Source organism: Cryptomeria japonica, chromosome 5 (genome assembly GCF_030272615.1).
Source record: "Cryptomeria japonica chromosome 5, Sugi_1.0, whole genome shotgun sequence".
NCBI classification, from domain to species: Eukaryota; Viridiplantae; Streptophyta; class Pinopsida; order Cupressales; family Cupressaceae; genus Cryptomeria; species Cryptomeria japonica.
In genome coordinates, this window is record NC_081409.1 from 446,280,118 (window position 1) to 446,297,682 (window position 17,565).

The window sequence follows — 17,565 nt, forward strand, 5'->3', positions numbered from 1 at the left end:
AAAATCCAAAGAACCTTTCTTTGGACTGTGGTTGAGGAAAAGAAGAGAATGAATTTGATTGCATGGGATAAGGTGTGCAAACCTATAAGAAAAAGTGGACTTGATCTTAGAAGAATCAGGGATATGAATGAGTTTCTCATGGCTAAGCAGATATGGAGAGGTTATAATACTGAGGGAGAGTGGAAACTAATATGGGATAATAAGTACAAAAGACAGCTTCCGACCTTTCATAGTTTCCTCAAGGCTGAAGATATTCCGATTGGATCCAACATCTAGAAAAATGTCACAAGAACTAGAGATATAATACTCAAAGGAGTGAAATGGAAGGTGGGGAGGAGCAATTTTATCAAATTTTGGTAAGACACTTGGTTGTTAGACTCTCCCATTAGTGACAATCCTGATCGGGGCAAGTCTGAGGATCAGTGTAAGGAAAAATTTGGCACCACTGTGGCTGACTACTGGAATTTAGGTCAGTGGAAGGACCTATCCATTGTTGATCCTTCTCTTGAGCATCTGAATAAAATAATGAATTCTATGGTGGTGATTGATGATGAGGATCAACTTATTTGGAAACTCACTGCTGATGGTAAATTTTTTGTCTCCTCTCTTTATTTCCAGCAATTTTCTAGTCAGGAAAGCCCTTGTTGGGCTAAGGCTTGGGTGAAAGGTCTTATTCCCAAAATTAATATTTTTTTCTGGATTGTTCTGCAAAACAAGATTCTGACGACTGACAATCTCAAAACAAGAGGCTTTTGTTTGCCTAGTATTTGTCATCTTTGTATGCAAAATGAGGAAACCATTAATCACATGTTTATCCATTGTCTTTTCTCTATGGATATTTGGGCCAAATGCGTGGACAATTTCAATATCAGTCGGGTTTTCCCTGAAGCTGTCCAAGATGTCTTCAATTCCTGGCTCCACCCCTCTAGGAATAATTCAGTTAATCTGCTATGGAAATTTTCTTTACCTCATATTTGTTGGGTAATATGGAAAGAGAGAAATGATAGAGTGTTAAGAGATAAGGCATCAAAAGCCCAAATTATTTTTGAGAAAATTAAAAGAAATATGGTGGAGAACCTCTACATAACAGGTGGAATAATGAATCCTAAAGATCAAGGGGATAACATCATTTTTAAGAATTGGAGATTAAAGGGGAGTGAAACCACACATGCTAATACTAGAGACGAGGTGAGATGGGAAGGCCCCCCTCAAGGATGGATGAAAATCAATTTCGATGGTGCTTCCAAGGGTAATCCTGGTAAGGCAGGGCGTGGTGTGGTATTAAGAGATGAAGGGGGAATATGTAAAGCTATTAAATGTATTCCTATAGGTCACCAAACCAATCATGTTGCGGAGGCTATTGCTGCTTATCATGGGTTGGTTCTTGCTAAAGATTCAAACTACACAAAAGTGTGGGTTGAAGGAGATTCTCTGAACATTATTAACTGTTTGAATAATGTTTTCCCTCCTTGGTCTATTCACAATGCCATTGAAACTGCGAAGGATATAAGTAAAACCTTTGAAATATGTATTTTTACACATGCTTATAAAGAAGCTAACAAATGTGCTGACTGGGCTACCAACTTGGCTTGTTGCTCTGACAAAATTATGACCCTTTATGGTGAGAGTAATCTCAAGTGTGAGGTGAAGTCATTGCTTGAACTGGATCGGATCCAGATGAAATAACGTGTCTTAACTAATCATAATCTCTAATGCTTTATTCTCACTTGGCTAGGATTGATCACAACAGCGACGAGGCTTGTTTTATCTGTCATATCATATTTATTTGGCACGGATTCTGGGTGGCTTTGTATAACAACAATAGAATTGTTAGGTTTTTCCATAGCTCGCAGAGAAAATAGCAGAGTTGCGATAAGGAAGAACTGGGAATTCAAGGATAAAATGGGGGGCAATAAAAAGAGGTTTGAACCGGCTTCTTGCTCAGATTGGAAGAAAAACAAAGACGTATGGGAGATTCTTCAAGATGGAGGTTTGAATGTTTTCATGGAAAGGCTTTGTGGCAAAGACCCTACTGTCACGAAGCACTTCATAAAAAATTGGAAGTGTGGTAAGATTCTTGTTGGCACCTAGATGATGCAAGTGGATGAGGATGTCATTGCGGAAGCTACGGGTATGGTGAAAGATGGTATGAAATTCTACATAGATAGAAGGGTGTCTGACAAGGCTACAGATAGGTTTCCTGTCACAAATGGAGAAAGAAGAAAATTGGTTAAGGCGAACAATCCTTACTATTCCCCTAAGCGCATTTGTAGGCCGTGGAGGTTTGTGTTGTTTGCTACCATCAGCTACATTACTGTGGACGGGAGATTCACAAGGGCTTATGGGCATCACTTCGTGTTGCTCAACCACTTCCGCCATGGTGATAAGGTTAGTTTGTCTTACTATCTTGCATGCTCTATGGATCATACTATTCGTGAAATGCAGAAGGATTCTCAAAAAGATCATGCGTTTAATGGTTTTAGTTTATAAGATGTTGAAAGGGAAAATTATTGAGAAACCCATCAGTAAAGGCAAACAAATTAGGGATGATGAAACTGAAAGTGAGGATAGTGGGTTCAATCTTTATTTTGAAACTGAGGGTGAGTCTGAAAATTTGAGCAAGGGAAAGAGCAAGGGGACTACTGTGGATTCTGACCTCTCGTACTCTGAGGAGGTGTCGTTTGATGATAAAATCATAATGAGTAAGAAAAGAAAGGGGATGGGTAAGCAAACCCAGAGGAGCAAGAAGACCAATAAGGGGATAAATAAGGTGAAAAGGAAGATTATAGTCTCTTCTGATGAGGACTCTGAGGTTGAAAAAATGGACAAGAACAAGGGTAAGGAGGAAGATGAAATGCGGGAAGCTGACTATGGGGAGAACCCGAACACTCAGAGAATGCAGAATGAAGATTAGGAGAACAACAGGGGCAATCAAAATGTCAGCCAAGGTGCCATAGGTAATGATAGTATCAAGGGTTTCTGTGAGGTCATTAGCAAAATGGCGAAAGAAATTGGCGACTTAAAGACTGATCTCAATATGATCAAAAGGGCAACCATAGGTGAGAAGCCTCTTTCTGAAAATGTCAAAGAATTAATGGTGGCCATTAATAAGGCTAAAGCTATTGGAGCAATGGTCAATAAAATTCTGGAAACGGAAAAGAAGGTGAAGGAGCTAGAAGGAATCAGAGATGATAAAGGTCTAGGAATTAATTTGAACGACCTGGTCAATAGAGTGGATAAGATGGAATTAACTGTGAAAAAGATTGTTGAGCAAAATTTCCAGATCCTTAAGGCCATTGTTGATCATGTTAACATGTTGATAAACAAATTTGAATAGATCAAAGGTAAGGAAGATGAGAAGGAACAAACAAAGAAGACGGGTCATGAAAAGAGAACAAGGGCCAACACCCGGAAATAGGTGGGCATCAAGGAAAAAGAGCTCGATGATATGAAGAACTTTGCGGTCAATATGAAGCAGATGGTGGTTCATGCGAAAGAACTCATAAGAAATATCTAGTTGTCTCGATGTTGTCTTTGTGCTATCTCGGTGTTGTCTTTGTGTTGTCCTTTGGTTGTCTTGTGTTGTTGTCTTTGCCTGTGATCTCTTTTTGTTTTTCTGGGATCTGATCTTTGTATGGGTGTCCAGGCACTGTTATTTCTAGTCACTTTAATGCTTTTTCTTTTTCCTGCTATGTAATCAAGGTTCTGGGTTCCTCCCAAAAACCTGTTTTTAATTAATCAAAACATTGAGATCTCCCCCAATCACAAACTTGAAGCATATGACAGAAGAATAGGAAATCAAGAGAAAGCCTCAACTTTTTTTTTGGACAAGTAAAAGGACCATAAACATTGGAAAAAAAAAGTAGCTTAGATTTCATGCTCCTTACCTCACATAGTTCCTATTTGTGTTTGTTTATGATGTACTTCATTGGCTACATATAAAGGATGCCATAAAATTCCCAATCCTATAGAAGCTTTTATAGGCCTCAACAAACAATTTGTTCCACTTCTTCCATTTCTAGAGTATGATTTCATGGTAGTTTCTTGTAGGAGAATAATATTATAGTTTTTGCAATCAAATTGGAGCTTAATAAGCTCTTTAAAATTCTAGGTGATGATCTTCATTTGCAATTTGGAAGAGATGTCTCCTTCCTAGATTTCAAAAGCATAGCATGCAACTTTTGTTGAATATTGGATCCATTGTCTTCCTCTAATTTAGATTTTTAAGTTCTCTGCCCTCTCTTTCTAGGGTTTCCACAATTAGGCTTTTCTACTTGAGAATCCAACTAGCTAACAATTCTCTCCTTCAAGCTTATGATTTCATCATTATCAACATCTTCATCATTTGTAGATTTGATTTCTTCTTCCATAAATGTCTTCCTCAAGAAGAGTGAGAAACTTTTTGACAAGACTTAGCCCAAACACTTCAAGGGACAAGTCAAAGTTGGATTGAGAGAGGCTCAAAACCTTGGAGGGGAAAGGATATAGGAGTTTGATAGAAGCATCCCTATCTAAACAGGTGCAGAGGAGGGTGAAATTTCCTCAATATCGATCAAAGGAATAGCCACGCCAATGGAAGGAACTTTTTCTAGTGAAACCCTTTACTTAGCAGGAGAGGTTCCTTTGAATGCCTCAAACTTCCTTTGGGAGTTGCATTCCACTTTGATTTTCTGATTCCAAACGCCTTGACTAGATCTTAATTCCAAACATTATGGGAGGGGTTGATTTTGATCAATGTATGTACACGTCACCTACAATCTATCAACACCTTCAAGTAGGCTATTGTCAATAGAGATGAAATCACCAAGTAAATTTTCAATGTCGAAAAGGATTTTACCTTATCACGTTCAAGGGAAGATTATATAGACGAATCCATAATGGCATTTTGGAGCAGACAAAAAATGGATCTAAATTAGAGTGCCAATCCAAAAAGCCTAACCCTAAGCCTTCGATGAACCAAAAGACGCCCATCACAATCTCTTGATTTTTCTCCTTACTAGCACATTCGTTCCAAAAGAAACTTTAAAGACATTTTTTTTCACCCCAATATTTGCGTAATCATTCATCCCTGGAAGGCCAGAATTTGGAAAAAGGCACAATCTTGCATCTGCTTGATCGTTGGAACAAGTACTTCATCCTTGACATTAATATCCCAAGACGGCTATTGACATTTTTTCTCTAGCCTACAGAAATAGCTTTAGCCTTCAAAATCCCCTTTGCTTGGGAGGGTTCTAAGATTTGGAGCCGAGACTTCAAATTTGCTACATCCCACTGATCATGGCTAGGGCAATGGATTCATATTTTGTCTACTTTTCTTTATGCCCATTCTTGAGGAAGGCATTCCTCCTTCCAACGACTCCATGGCACATTAATTGGCCTCTATGCACACACTACAGATTTGTTTTTGCGCCATCTTCTAATGGATAAGCTTCCCTCATGAAATGAATCGGGCTTTCCTTGTTTCGGCAATCTGCAAAATAACGGCTTGTAGCCATCTTGAATTTTCCTTAAATATTGCTGCAAAAACCTTCCTGTGCGAATATTTATTCAGCAGGAAAATTATTTCCCGCAGCACAAAAAATCACCTTGCTGTAAAATATTCTGCACCTCTTCGGTAAATCTTTTAGCCTTTAGGCAATATAATATTTCTAAAATCCCTGCAAAGGAACGAAACAACCATCTGCCGGCCAAAAAAAACTGCAATTATAATATTATATTAATATTTAGAACAATATTAATAATTAAATCAATAAAGATAAAATTTGTAATAATGATGGATGAAGAGATTCACTAACAACATCAACTGTTCCAATTTATTGCTATGGTATTACCACAACAAAATCTACTGTGTCCAAATGAAGGAATATTGTCCACAGTGTCATGGTTCCCGAAGCATTTGATGCCAGATTAAATACACTGGCCCTGAATGACCAACGTTAGCAAAACAATTTTTTATGCCATACTAGTCAGGCACATAATTATAGACTAATAATAATAAAAAAGACTAAACATTGTGTCAACGTAATTATAAGGTCATTACGTAATTATACCCACACTGGCTGTTTGCCCCAAGATCTAATACTAGAAAATATGGAAATAAAAAATTCAGCAAGAAAATCCTCATTAAATTGAGGATAAATAAAGCTCAATTTCTAAAGCTAACACACTTTTTTTGCTGCTGCAGTAAATTTGACTCCAGAGTAACTAATACATTAGTAGCAGCAGAACATTTCAAATAAGCATTGCTTCAATGACAATTTCCCATAGCCAACAGTGTAAGGAGGGAACAAAATTGAGAAGAAAGCAAATGGTGGCTATCAGGTGAAGTCCATCAAACCCTTATGGGCTGCTTTGGTTAAGGTCTAAACTGCGATTTTCACGCTTGAGGGTAGGTTTACTACTATCTTTGGTTACCATTTTACTCTTTTGGACCACTTCAGACATAAACAAAGAGTGTCTTTTCTGTATTACTTGCTGGCATCTCTTGAATTTGGGATTAAGGAGTATAAGAAAAATGACAGAAACCCCATCCTTCATGAGGGTTTAATCCTCTTATTTATTGAGTATGTCAAGTCTCTGCCATCTTCCTCCAAAGGGAAAAGTAAGGAGCAAGTCCCCCCTACTTCGGAAATTTCTAAGGAATAATATTAGTTCAGGGGAGGATATGGGGACGGAGCCTGGTGAAAGGGATGATGATTCTGGAGAGGATGATAGGGAGACAGAGATTAGTGCTTCTTCTGACCAGGTGGGTGCTTCCAATCCTCCTCGGGATGAGGAGGGAGATTCATTAAAAGGAAGAGAACGAGTTCTATTTCTCCTTGTCCTCAGGATCGGGAGATGGAGGCTGAAGAATCAACAGGGGTGCACTCTGAACCTACCAATAACCCTAGTGTGGAGAGAAATATCTCGGGTTATAACAATGCCCCTCCTTCCCCACCCCCTGCAAAATGAGTCTGGTAAGGAAGCTCAACCTTCGTTTCCTAAATATTTACAAAAGATTCTCCATTTCTGAGTGGTGAGCGTGAGGACCCAGAGGATTTGCTGGTGGTGGCGCGTGATGCTGCAGTGGACCAATTTAGGATGTCTAAGTGGCTCTTCCTGGAAATGAACCAGGTAAACATTAATATTGGCTCTTTAAAGAGCAAATTTTGAAAAAGGAGATAGTAATGCAAGGATGCAGGCCAATGAGAAGAAGATGTTGGCAATATTGGAGAATGTTGCGAAGGATGTCAATCTAATGAAAACTGATTATGAAGGTCGTATTGGGGTGCTTGAAGCAAAAATGAAAAGAGTAGATGACAACCTCATCAACCTTGTCAATATGAGCTACAGGATGATTCACAGCAGCACTGAAAGCATCAAGATATTGGTGGATAGATGGGAGAAATCTCAAGCTGCTAAGTCTTTTGACAAGACTTTCATTGATCTTGGTAATGCAGAGAAGGGTAAGCAGGTGTTGGACGATAAGTGTCCATGTGCCCAGACTAAACCAAATCTCAAGATATCCATGGAGCAGGCAAAAATCAATTTGCTGAAGTTGCTGAAACTCACAAACATCTAGGTTAGAGCTGTGTTTGTTCTTTTTTGTCTTGTTGGATCTGATCTGGTTTAGGTCTCTGTTTTGAATTTTTGCCAACAATTGACTGCCGGTTGGCTTGGTTTATCTTTATGGCAGCATTTTGTATATAGGGTTTTGGGGCCCCTTTAAACCTGATTTTCCCTTAATCAAAAACATATTCATACGTAAGACGCCTTGATTAAAACTCCCATCCTTGTGTGTCTTAGTTCTTCACTTTGTCTTGATTTCTATGCTGCACATCCAATGTCTCATGCATTGTCTGGAACAATCCTCATGTAGTGAGTTGTTAAAAGCCTAGCTGGCTTCCAAGTTCCAACATCTTTATGGCCACAGGATCATAATCCTGCTTCTGGGTTTTTTAATTATATTTCTTTTAAACTAGATGTGTACCTCTTCATTCTTTATAAGCAGAGATGTGCCTAGTACACATGCAGGTGGCTTTCCTTGCGCTTACTAGAGGTGCACATCAAAACATTCATCTCCAGTTCACTCTCAATTAAATGACATGATCAGGATGATTCACATCAACTATGGAAATATTTTGAAATTCATCCCCCTGGTTCTGTACACAATAGCAGCTACATTTCTCCTTACATCAACTATGGAATTATTTTGAAATTCATCCCCCTGGTTCTGTACACCATAGCAGCTGCATTTATCCTTGCAGGCTCAAGTTCTCTGAAAAATTCTTTAATAGGGTATATCTACTCCTTTGTGAGAAGCTATATTCCGTGTACCTTTAATTGACAACCAAAAGCACAACAAAATGCAAGACGATAAGCTCTGGAACTATCTACCAATTAGTATTAGTATCCACGCCATGAAAAGTTCAATACATAGCTTACCATGCTCTTCAATAAAACTTATTCAAAATGCATTCTTATCATCCAAAAATTATAAAGGAGCCTATTATTTCCAGAAATCAATTCAAATAACCACAACATTTTCATAAAGAAAGTCGTCAAAATATCTGTATATTACTCATTTTACTGCTTGTTTCAAGTTTAGCATTCTGGCAAAATATACAGTGTGCTAGGATTCTGATACATACTAACATCCAAGTCTGGGCCACCTGGCATAAGAGATTGCCAATTTTATTTTTTTATATCTGCAAGATATCTCTGAGAAACAATTCCAATGAGGCAGTCGGTAAAATAGTTTCAATAAGGTTTGATACCGCAGAACAGAGGACCTGACAAAAGTGAAGCTAGGCATGCGAACACTTCAATGGCCTACAGCTACAGGACTGACCTCCTGCCAAACATACAAGAAATCTTTATTTATGTAGACATAACTCCTGCCTGAGCATGTTAAAATTTTGGCTTCTCACACGAATTAACAGTACCTCCTCAAAACTTATCTGAAACTTATGTGCCCGATTACATACCCTCTAAATGATTTTCGAAGAGATGCTCAACTCTCCAAATAAAAAAAGAACTTAAAGCGATTAGTTCAAGTAAACAAAAAGTGTCTTCAAATTGTTGATAATCATTGTCATGCTCCATATTTAGGGGTTTTCCAAAGCTTAAATGCAATCTCATACAGGAAACGATCTGCAAGTATAGCTCGATTGCCTCCTTGCTGCAGCACAAATTACGGTCAAGCTCCAAGAACATATCAGAGGTAAACATTAAACCACAAACAAGTGTTAGGTGCAAAATAGTAAATCAAAAACAAAAACCATTACCCGCCAAACATTTTGAAAATGCATAACCATTATTGACTGATACACGTATAAACTAAGCTAACATTGATCTGGTATAAATGATCTTCTAGGCACAAACATGCATCGTAGGAGCTTAGCTTGTTTGAAAACCACAACATTGCTGCTACTTGCTCTATTATGGCATTAGAGCAATGACCCTAATGAACAATTCTTTGTAATCAACAGTAAAATAGGTTAGATTAAATAATAAAATAAATTAATATATAGATGTTAATTTATAAATAGTTAATAGGTTAATTTATTGTTAGAAAATAAAACAATTGTTAGTTTTTAATTTTAGGAAGTCATTCTCGTAGAAGGTTATTCAGGGGAAATCAATGGCATTATAATCTATTGAAAATCAATGTAATATCTATCCAGAAGAATTAAAACAAATATATCTATTTGTTATACTGCTGTGTAGTGTGTAATAATGATTTGATCACATCTATATGCATCTGCTCAACATTTCAGTATGGTATCAGAGCATTTATCCTCCCTATACCTATGAGTAGTGCAGTGCCATTTTTTTGTTGTTACATTTTCTTAGTTCTAAAATGACGTATTTTTTAAATCAGTCTAACACAGTCACAGTAAAACTGTGATATTTTTCTCGGCTTTTTAACAAATTTCAAAATTTCAAAATTTTAAGAAAGCTGATGAAAAGGAGAATATAACCCTCTTATTTATATATATATATATATATATATATATATAAAATTTTGAGCAGTTTCAGAAAGAAGATTGACATGGTATTTGCCAGCTGCCTTCAAACTAGTTGCGAGTTTACAACATGAGGTGAATTTTTTATTGGTTAATATTTGATTGTTTAATGATGCACAGAAGCAAAGAGTGAGCTTTTTGTAGAATAAGGATATAAAACGTGAAGAAAAGTAAAATAATCAAGCTGCACCCACCAAACTACTTCCTACGTTGAATGGACACATTTTCAGCAGCAATTTGAATATATATTCATCATAAATAAATGAGTATGCAGGGCTGGAGTTGGCAAGTATATGTTGGTAATATCGTGAAAGATATAGGTGGTCTATGCAATGGACACATTTATCATTGATATTATAGGTATGTGTTGTCATTTTATGACACCCTTGGTCCATCAGTGAGAACCGATCAGAGATATGTTCCATGGACCAGCGCGGCCCCAGTTGATCAAGGAGAGAAGAATCATGAAGTGTGAAGTGTTGCCTTGTGCAGAGGAAGTTCCTCCATTGGCCTTTTCTTCTTCCCCGGAACTCCAGAACCCCGAGGTTCCAAAGTTCTTTTCTCTTTGCCCTTGTCTCTTTCCTTCTTCCTTTTCCGAAACTCCGGAACCCCGAGGTTCTGAAGTTCTTTGCCTTGGCCACTTTCTTTCCTCTCCGGAACTCCGGAACCCCGAGGTTTCGAAGTTCCTTGTCCCTTTTCTCCTTCCCTCTTCGGAACTCCAGAACCCCGAGGTTCCGAAGTTCCTAGCCTTCCTTTCCTTCGCCTCTTCTCTTAAGCCTCTCATTTGCCCAGAACTCCGGAACCTCCGGAACCCCGAGGTTCTGAAGTTCTTTGCCTTGGCCACTTTCTTTCCTCTCCGGAACTCCGGAACCCCGAGGTTTCGAAGTTCCTTGTCCCTTTTCTCCTTCCCTCTTCGGAACTCTAGAACCCCGAGGTTCCGAAGTTCCTAGCCTTCCTTTCCTTCGCCTCTTCTCTTAAGCCTCTCATTTGCCCAGAACTCCGGAACCCTGAGGTTCCGAACCTCTCCTCCTCTCTTAAGCCTTTTACTTTCTTCTTTGGAACTCCAGAACCCCGAGGTTCCGAAGTTCCTTTGCCCAGTTCCCCGGAACTCCGGAACCCTGAGGTCCTGAAGTTCTCTTCCCTTGCCTTTCCTGGAACCCCGGAACCCCGAGGTTACGAGGTTCTCTTCCTTCCCTTAGCTATTCTCTAGTTCTCCGGAACCCCGAGGTTCTAAAGTTCCTTCCCCTTTTGCCTTCTCTCTCTAGTTCCTCCGGAACCCCGAAGTTCTGAAGGCCTTTTCCTTCTCTTCTTCTCTCTATCCCAGAACTTCGGAACCCCGAGGTTCCGAAGTTCTTCCATTGTCTTCCTCACTTCGGGAGTCCGAGCTTCCGAAGTCTCCGGACTTCCGAAGTCTCCTAGCGACACTTCCGGATGGCATAATCGACACTCAAGGCTTTTAATGCTCTGATGGCTTGGTGACTTGTGCACTTTCTTTTGTGGAGCCACAAGGGTGTGTTAAGTGTTTTTGGCAGGATTTCCATCAAGGAAAGTACGGGGCCATGCTTGGTGACTTATGTCATGACTGACTTTGGAAGGTTAGTCAATCCACCTTCCTTAGAATTGCCTTTTGTGGTATGGCTAGGTTGCTTGCATGTACAAGCCAAGTGCATGCACTTCCCTGCACCTCCAGACTGACATGCAGGGGTCATGATCACCATTGTAACCCATTTTTCTATATAAGGTTGTTAAGCCTCATTGTAAAGGGTTCTCTCCCTGCTGCCTTGAGCTTTCTTATGCTCTTCTCTTCTCTTGAAGACTTGTAATCTTTTGCATTTCTGCAATTGTAAGATTGGCCTTTGGCCTTATGATTAATTGAAAATCTCTATTCTTGCCTTCCTTCAACTTATGTATGATGTGTATGTGTTCTTACCTTCATTATAAGTGTGTGTTCGTGGTTTCCTTTCACATGTATGTTGTGTTAACTGGTTTTCTGAGTGTGACTTTGTGGGAATCCTTCTCCCCTCTTAACACTTAGAAAATTCCACCCTCCACACATGCGTTTGGGTCACTCATGCAATTGAAGCTTGTGCATCTCTTAGGCTTTTCAGTTGATTCCTTGTGCCATTTCGGATGGGGAGAGGAACTATCTCTTCTTGGTGCATCACCTCCTTTTATTTCAAGCAATTTTCTCTTCCCTTTACCTCTACAAATTGTTAGGATAGGTTTAGAAGTCAATTTTGAAGTGTTGAGTTGGTTCAACACTGCACCTAGATTGAGAAGGAAGTCGGCCTCCTCCGGAGATTCAACCCCCCTCGCGCAAGGTCCCACACTTTGGGGTTGTTTCCATGTTTCACAAGGTTGCTGAGTTGATAGCTTAGCAAGGGTGCAAGCTTTTGTGATAACAGTATGCACAAATTTGAACGTGCTTTTACATTGAAGATTGAATGTGTAATGGAGATGATGCAAATTAAGGGAAGTTGATTTTTTAACATTGGAGATATAAAGTAAATTATTTTTTAGAAGTATTGAGATTAGTTGGTTTTCCAACGTAAGAGGGTGTGCAATTGATGCAATTGAAATATACATTTTCAAATTTCTATTTTGGATTGGCTTATTGTAATTGTACAAGTGCACTTCCGATTTAATCCAACATTTTCAAAGTCTACATATGGCTTTTATTTTGTGTTATGTGTGATCCTTAAAGAAACTGGGCCTCTAAACTTTGACTGCCTGATAGAATATGGTGTACTTGATTACATCTTATTTGATGCTAAATGTCACACACAAAATGAAAAGTGAAAGGGTTATGCAATAGATGTCAAAGATAATGGATAAGGCAAAAACTGAAAAACTTATGGACTAAACACAATCTTTATATTGGAGGTTGGAGGCATCGAAGGACAGAGAACTTTTATCATCTCAAGCTAGCTTCTTGCTCAAATATGGTATATTGCAGGAGAAGCACCATTTCACATTTGTGTCCCTTCATAGAGTAAGGGGGGGCTTGGCCTTTCTTAGCATTTGTTGCTTGTGGGTGCAATGAATGTATCTACATTGGTTGAGGTTCTTTTGTATGGCAAAAGGATTGGTTCCCATAGCACTGTAGGAGAGACATTGGCACACTCGAAGATGGGGACTCTCAAAAGAGAGTTGTTCCTCTCATTGTCCATGAAGAATGGGAATATTTTATGTTCTCTCATGTTGTTTAGAGGTTTTGCAGGTTTGACAGTTTGGAGATTTGTTGATGGAGTTAGTCTAGTGTTTCTTGGGTGAGTGAGGAAAATTGGTGAAGGCACCTTATCAAAGTCTCTAGAAAGGTCGTTGTGTTCTAGCATTGCAATATTCCATTATTTGTTCGGATTGATATAATAAAGGGGTGAATGTTGGATTTGTTACATCAATAGTTAAATAGATTACATTAAATAATATAATAAATTAACATGTAGATGTTAATTTATGAATAATTAATAGGTTGGCTTATTGTTAGTAAATAAAACAATTGTTAGTTGTTAGTTTTGGTAAGTTATTCTTGTAGAAGGTTATTCATGGGAAATGAATAGCATTATAAGCCATTGAAAATCAATGTAATATTTATTCAAAAGAATTAAATCAAATATATATTTTTGCCATACTACTGTGCAATAATGGTTTGATGATATCTATATGCATCTGCTCACCAGTTTAATAGAAATAGTAGGGTAGAGGGGCTAGTAGTTGGGTAGGGTCCATTGTTAGTATGGTACTTGTGGTTATAGGATTTAGTCTTACAAATATTTATACTATACCGTCAATAATTAGTTCAAATGTAAATCCAAAAATAACCAAATTTTGATCAAGATGGACCCATACAAGAACACATGAGAAACTATGAATGTTATATACAAAAAACATAAATACATTCATTAACATGTGAAATAAATACTTTTTTGTTTCGTTTCAAATATTCATAACTATCCACAATGAGTGTGTCATTTATAAAATAAGGTGCTCATTTAAACTAATATTGTTGTTATGTACTATTGGACAGAAATGTATATGCATTAGAGTACTTCATATTAATAATTTGTCCTATCATAAATATAAAAGGTGAGCACAATAAATACCTTGCATTTTACCATGAAATGTGAAGGATTGTCAAAAGGTTTAGTGATCATTTAAAGTTGGATATAAATTGTATTTTAAATAATATTATGTTGTTTTTATAACAATAAAAAGCTTTTTTGTGTTCAATTTGGTCCATTTGTGTTGGACATAAATGTTAGAGATAACAAGATTAATGATTACCAAAAGATATTGAGATCTGTGAGATTTTGCCAAGATCAAGAGCTCAATGAAAAGTACAAAAAAGAAAGACAAAATATAGGACAAGAATAAACTGTATTCTCATCAATAGATAAATGATCAATTGTTCAATAGTTACATACAATGAATATGAGTCAGCTTATATAGGCAACGCTATATGGATATGTGAGCACACAAACATAACATGTGGCTCAATAAGAATCAAGGGTAGGTAGGAAATAGGTGTGGTAGGTAGGAGAAACAATAAAATATTCCACATGAGGTGGATCACCTACCGAAGGTGGAATTATCACTCCACAATAAGTGGATATGATAGAGTAATAACAAGATCACACCATAAAAGGTGGAAATCTCCTACAACACACTATCCCAATGTGGCACAAACATCCAAGTGTCTCATACCCAGACTACTATGAAATGCATGTACCTAAGTAAACTTAAGTAAGGTGTAATAATATCCAACTTGAATAATTAATTACACCAACAAGATCATTTAGGTTGCATATAAATTATATTTTATAATAAAAATATAATATTGTTCTAACAACAAAAAAATATTTTTTATACTTCGCAGCCTATCTTGTTTTGGATACTTTTTTAATGCTTTGATTCTAAATCTTTTAGAATCCTTTTTGTAAAGGGTTTCAGGGCCCCTTCAAAACCTGTTTTTGCCATAATCCAAAACAGCAAAAAATATTATTTTGTTCAACTAATAGAGATACCTTGATTAAGTTTTGGTTGAATCTTTAAAAAGTCATTTTTAGGACATTTCTCACTGACGTGCTGATGTGGCAAGTTGTGTGATGAGTTACACCTCCAAATCTTAGTTGTAGAGAGATTAGAGGTCATTTCACATCTCTAAACAAAGCAGAGGTCCTACGATATTCCATGTAAATGCTACATACTTGCAAAGTTAGCCTGCACAACTACTAGCCCCTCCCCCCTAAATGTACAAAACAGTTTCACTAATAATTTTATGTACAATCTTCAAACCACAGATTAATATTCTTTGGTTTCACACATTGAGTTCTAATAATATGGTAGTTGATAACCTTTCAATTATCAACGGAGTAAACTAGCATACCTATACTTTGAAAAATATTAAAAAAATACGCCGAGAGATATCATTTAGTTTTGTGAGTAGCTTAATCAAAAAACCTAAACAAATTATAAGAACTTAAATTTTTTGAATGATGCTCCAATTCTTCAAATTACAATTATTCAATCCCCCAAATAATTTTGTAAGAGCTCTGAATTGCCCAATCATAATGCATTTTTTAAATCCACAACAAAAGCTTAAAATGAATTCGTTGAATGCCTACTTCACCACCATCGGAATCAACCAATTCAAAACTAAAAAATTTTCCATCTCCTTTTGCATTGTTGAAATGATGAAGTTGACCCTTTGCAATAATTCTAGCTTTTATTTTTCATTTGTTGTACAAAGGATTCAGTGCTGCAATAGGAATGATTCTTGTAGGAGATTCATTTCTTGCAACAATTGAGCGATCATATAAATTGTTGGAAGGATTTATGCCAAGGTCATTAGAATGTAGGCAAAATATCATTCAATAGGTTAAGTAATTCTATTTTTAAATGTGAGAAATAATAAACATAATTTTAAAAACAATTTGACATTAATTTGAAAAAGGAGTAATGATGAATGCCTCATCATTTGGAACTGACAATAGTCTACATTAGTTTTTCGAGAACATGATATATGAATTAGTTTTTTGAGAACATGTTTGTGCATAATAACTGAAAGAAAATGACTCTTTCTAATATTTTGTACTGGCAGAAATTTGATGGTTCATATGGGTAGAAAAAGATGCTTAAGTTGATGGTTTATTAAGCAATAGATTTGTGCCCTAACCTATGTGAATTCAAGATTCACGTAAAGCAACAGGCAGACAGTTCCTTAATAACTTAAACAGAATGAGAATATTATAAATCTCAAAATCTCTAATTATAAATCTTATTCAACATAAAGTCGCTATGGCAATTTACAACATACAATTCTTAGCCTATCAAAACCAATCCATTTATTTTAAATATCCAATTTTTAGTGTTCTAAGATTTTGTTTTTGATTTACCAATTTTAAGACCCTTAAAGAATACTAAAACAATTACATCAAAATCCAAACTGTATGAAAAATAAACATCTCCAAACTAAATGAATATGGCTTTTTAATATAACAGGACAATCATAAAAAAATCATGGAATTTTGTCCAAGGGGTTGAGTTTAATTGGTTAAAACGTTGGGTTCTCATTGTGGAGGCCCAAGTTCAATTCCCCATAGGGACATCTAAAATTGAATTCTAAGTTGTGACTCTTGGTCTTCCATAGGAGGTGGCTTCTAAATAAAAGTGGATTTCTAAGTAGTGGCTCTTGGTCTTCCATAGGTGATTTCTAATGTGTTTTTTCATAAAGAGTTTGTATTGGTCTAATGTTGATGCTCCTATGAGCAAAATATTTGTAATTAATGTTCAATTCAAAAAAAAAATCTAGAATCTAACAATTCACATTACTCAACAAAATTTAAAACTTCAAAAATGTTTTGGAAAGCCAGCGAAGAGAAGAGAAAAACCCAGCAAGGGTTTTTCTAGATTCATAAGGACATGAGAGCAGTTTTCTCTGCAATCAACTCTATTGGTTAAACAGCAGTCTAATATAATTTAATTACATTAACTGTGATTGCTTGCCATTATTTATTTTCAAACTATCTTGCTAGTAATCATTAACAATTAATTAGCAAATCCTATAATGGATAATGATAAAACATGAATAATAAATAAAATACGAAAACATATTGGTGATGTTAGACTTTCCCCAAGAAAGAGTTTTTTTTCTTTTTAAGTTAAAAGTTAATTCCTTGACCTTTACTATAATATTTTGAAATGGTCCATGCATAGAGAAGAGAAACACAGCTGTAGGTGATTTAGATCCTGCCTAGCAGAGTTTGAAATGACCCAACTTCCCTTGTGCTCGTCCTTCATTGAGTGACACCCAGCAGTAAAGGTTTTTGGCCCCCCATTCTTTTTAAGAAAATAAATAATTGGTAAATTTAAGCAATGTTGATGTGATTGCGATATGGTGGAAGTGATGGGATCCTTACCAGCAGAGCTTGTTGATCATGGAAATGATCTGCATTTATGATTATTAATATTAGTGTTGGTTGAAAATTTTGTACACCTAGGAAGATGTGCAAAATTTTGGTTTCAGCCACAGTGTGAGTATAAAACTCTCCTCATTTAA

General features: G+C 36.8%; 1 protein-coding gene across 4 annotated transcripts in view; it reads right to left on the reverse strand.

Moving 5' to 3' along the window:
• Positions 1–8,522: 8,522 nt before the first annotated feature.
• The window catches only part of LOC131060675 (uncharacterized), a 99,139-nt gene continuing 90,096 nt past the window's right edge, over positions 8,523–17,565 (reverse strand). For 2 of the 4 annotated variants that reach the window (XM_057994034.2, XM_057994015.2), the window contains one exon: positions 8,523–9,160. In XM_057994034.2, the coding sequence (XP_057850017.1) occupies positions 9,074–9,160 (87 nt within the window). In that variant the 3' untranslated portion in view covers positions 8,523–9,073. Of the gene's footprint in view, positions 9,184–17,565 lie in introns of all 4 variants that reach the window. The other 2 variants (XM_057994004.2, XM_057994027.2) reach the window with 2 other exon arrangements.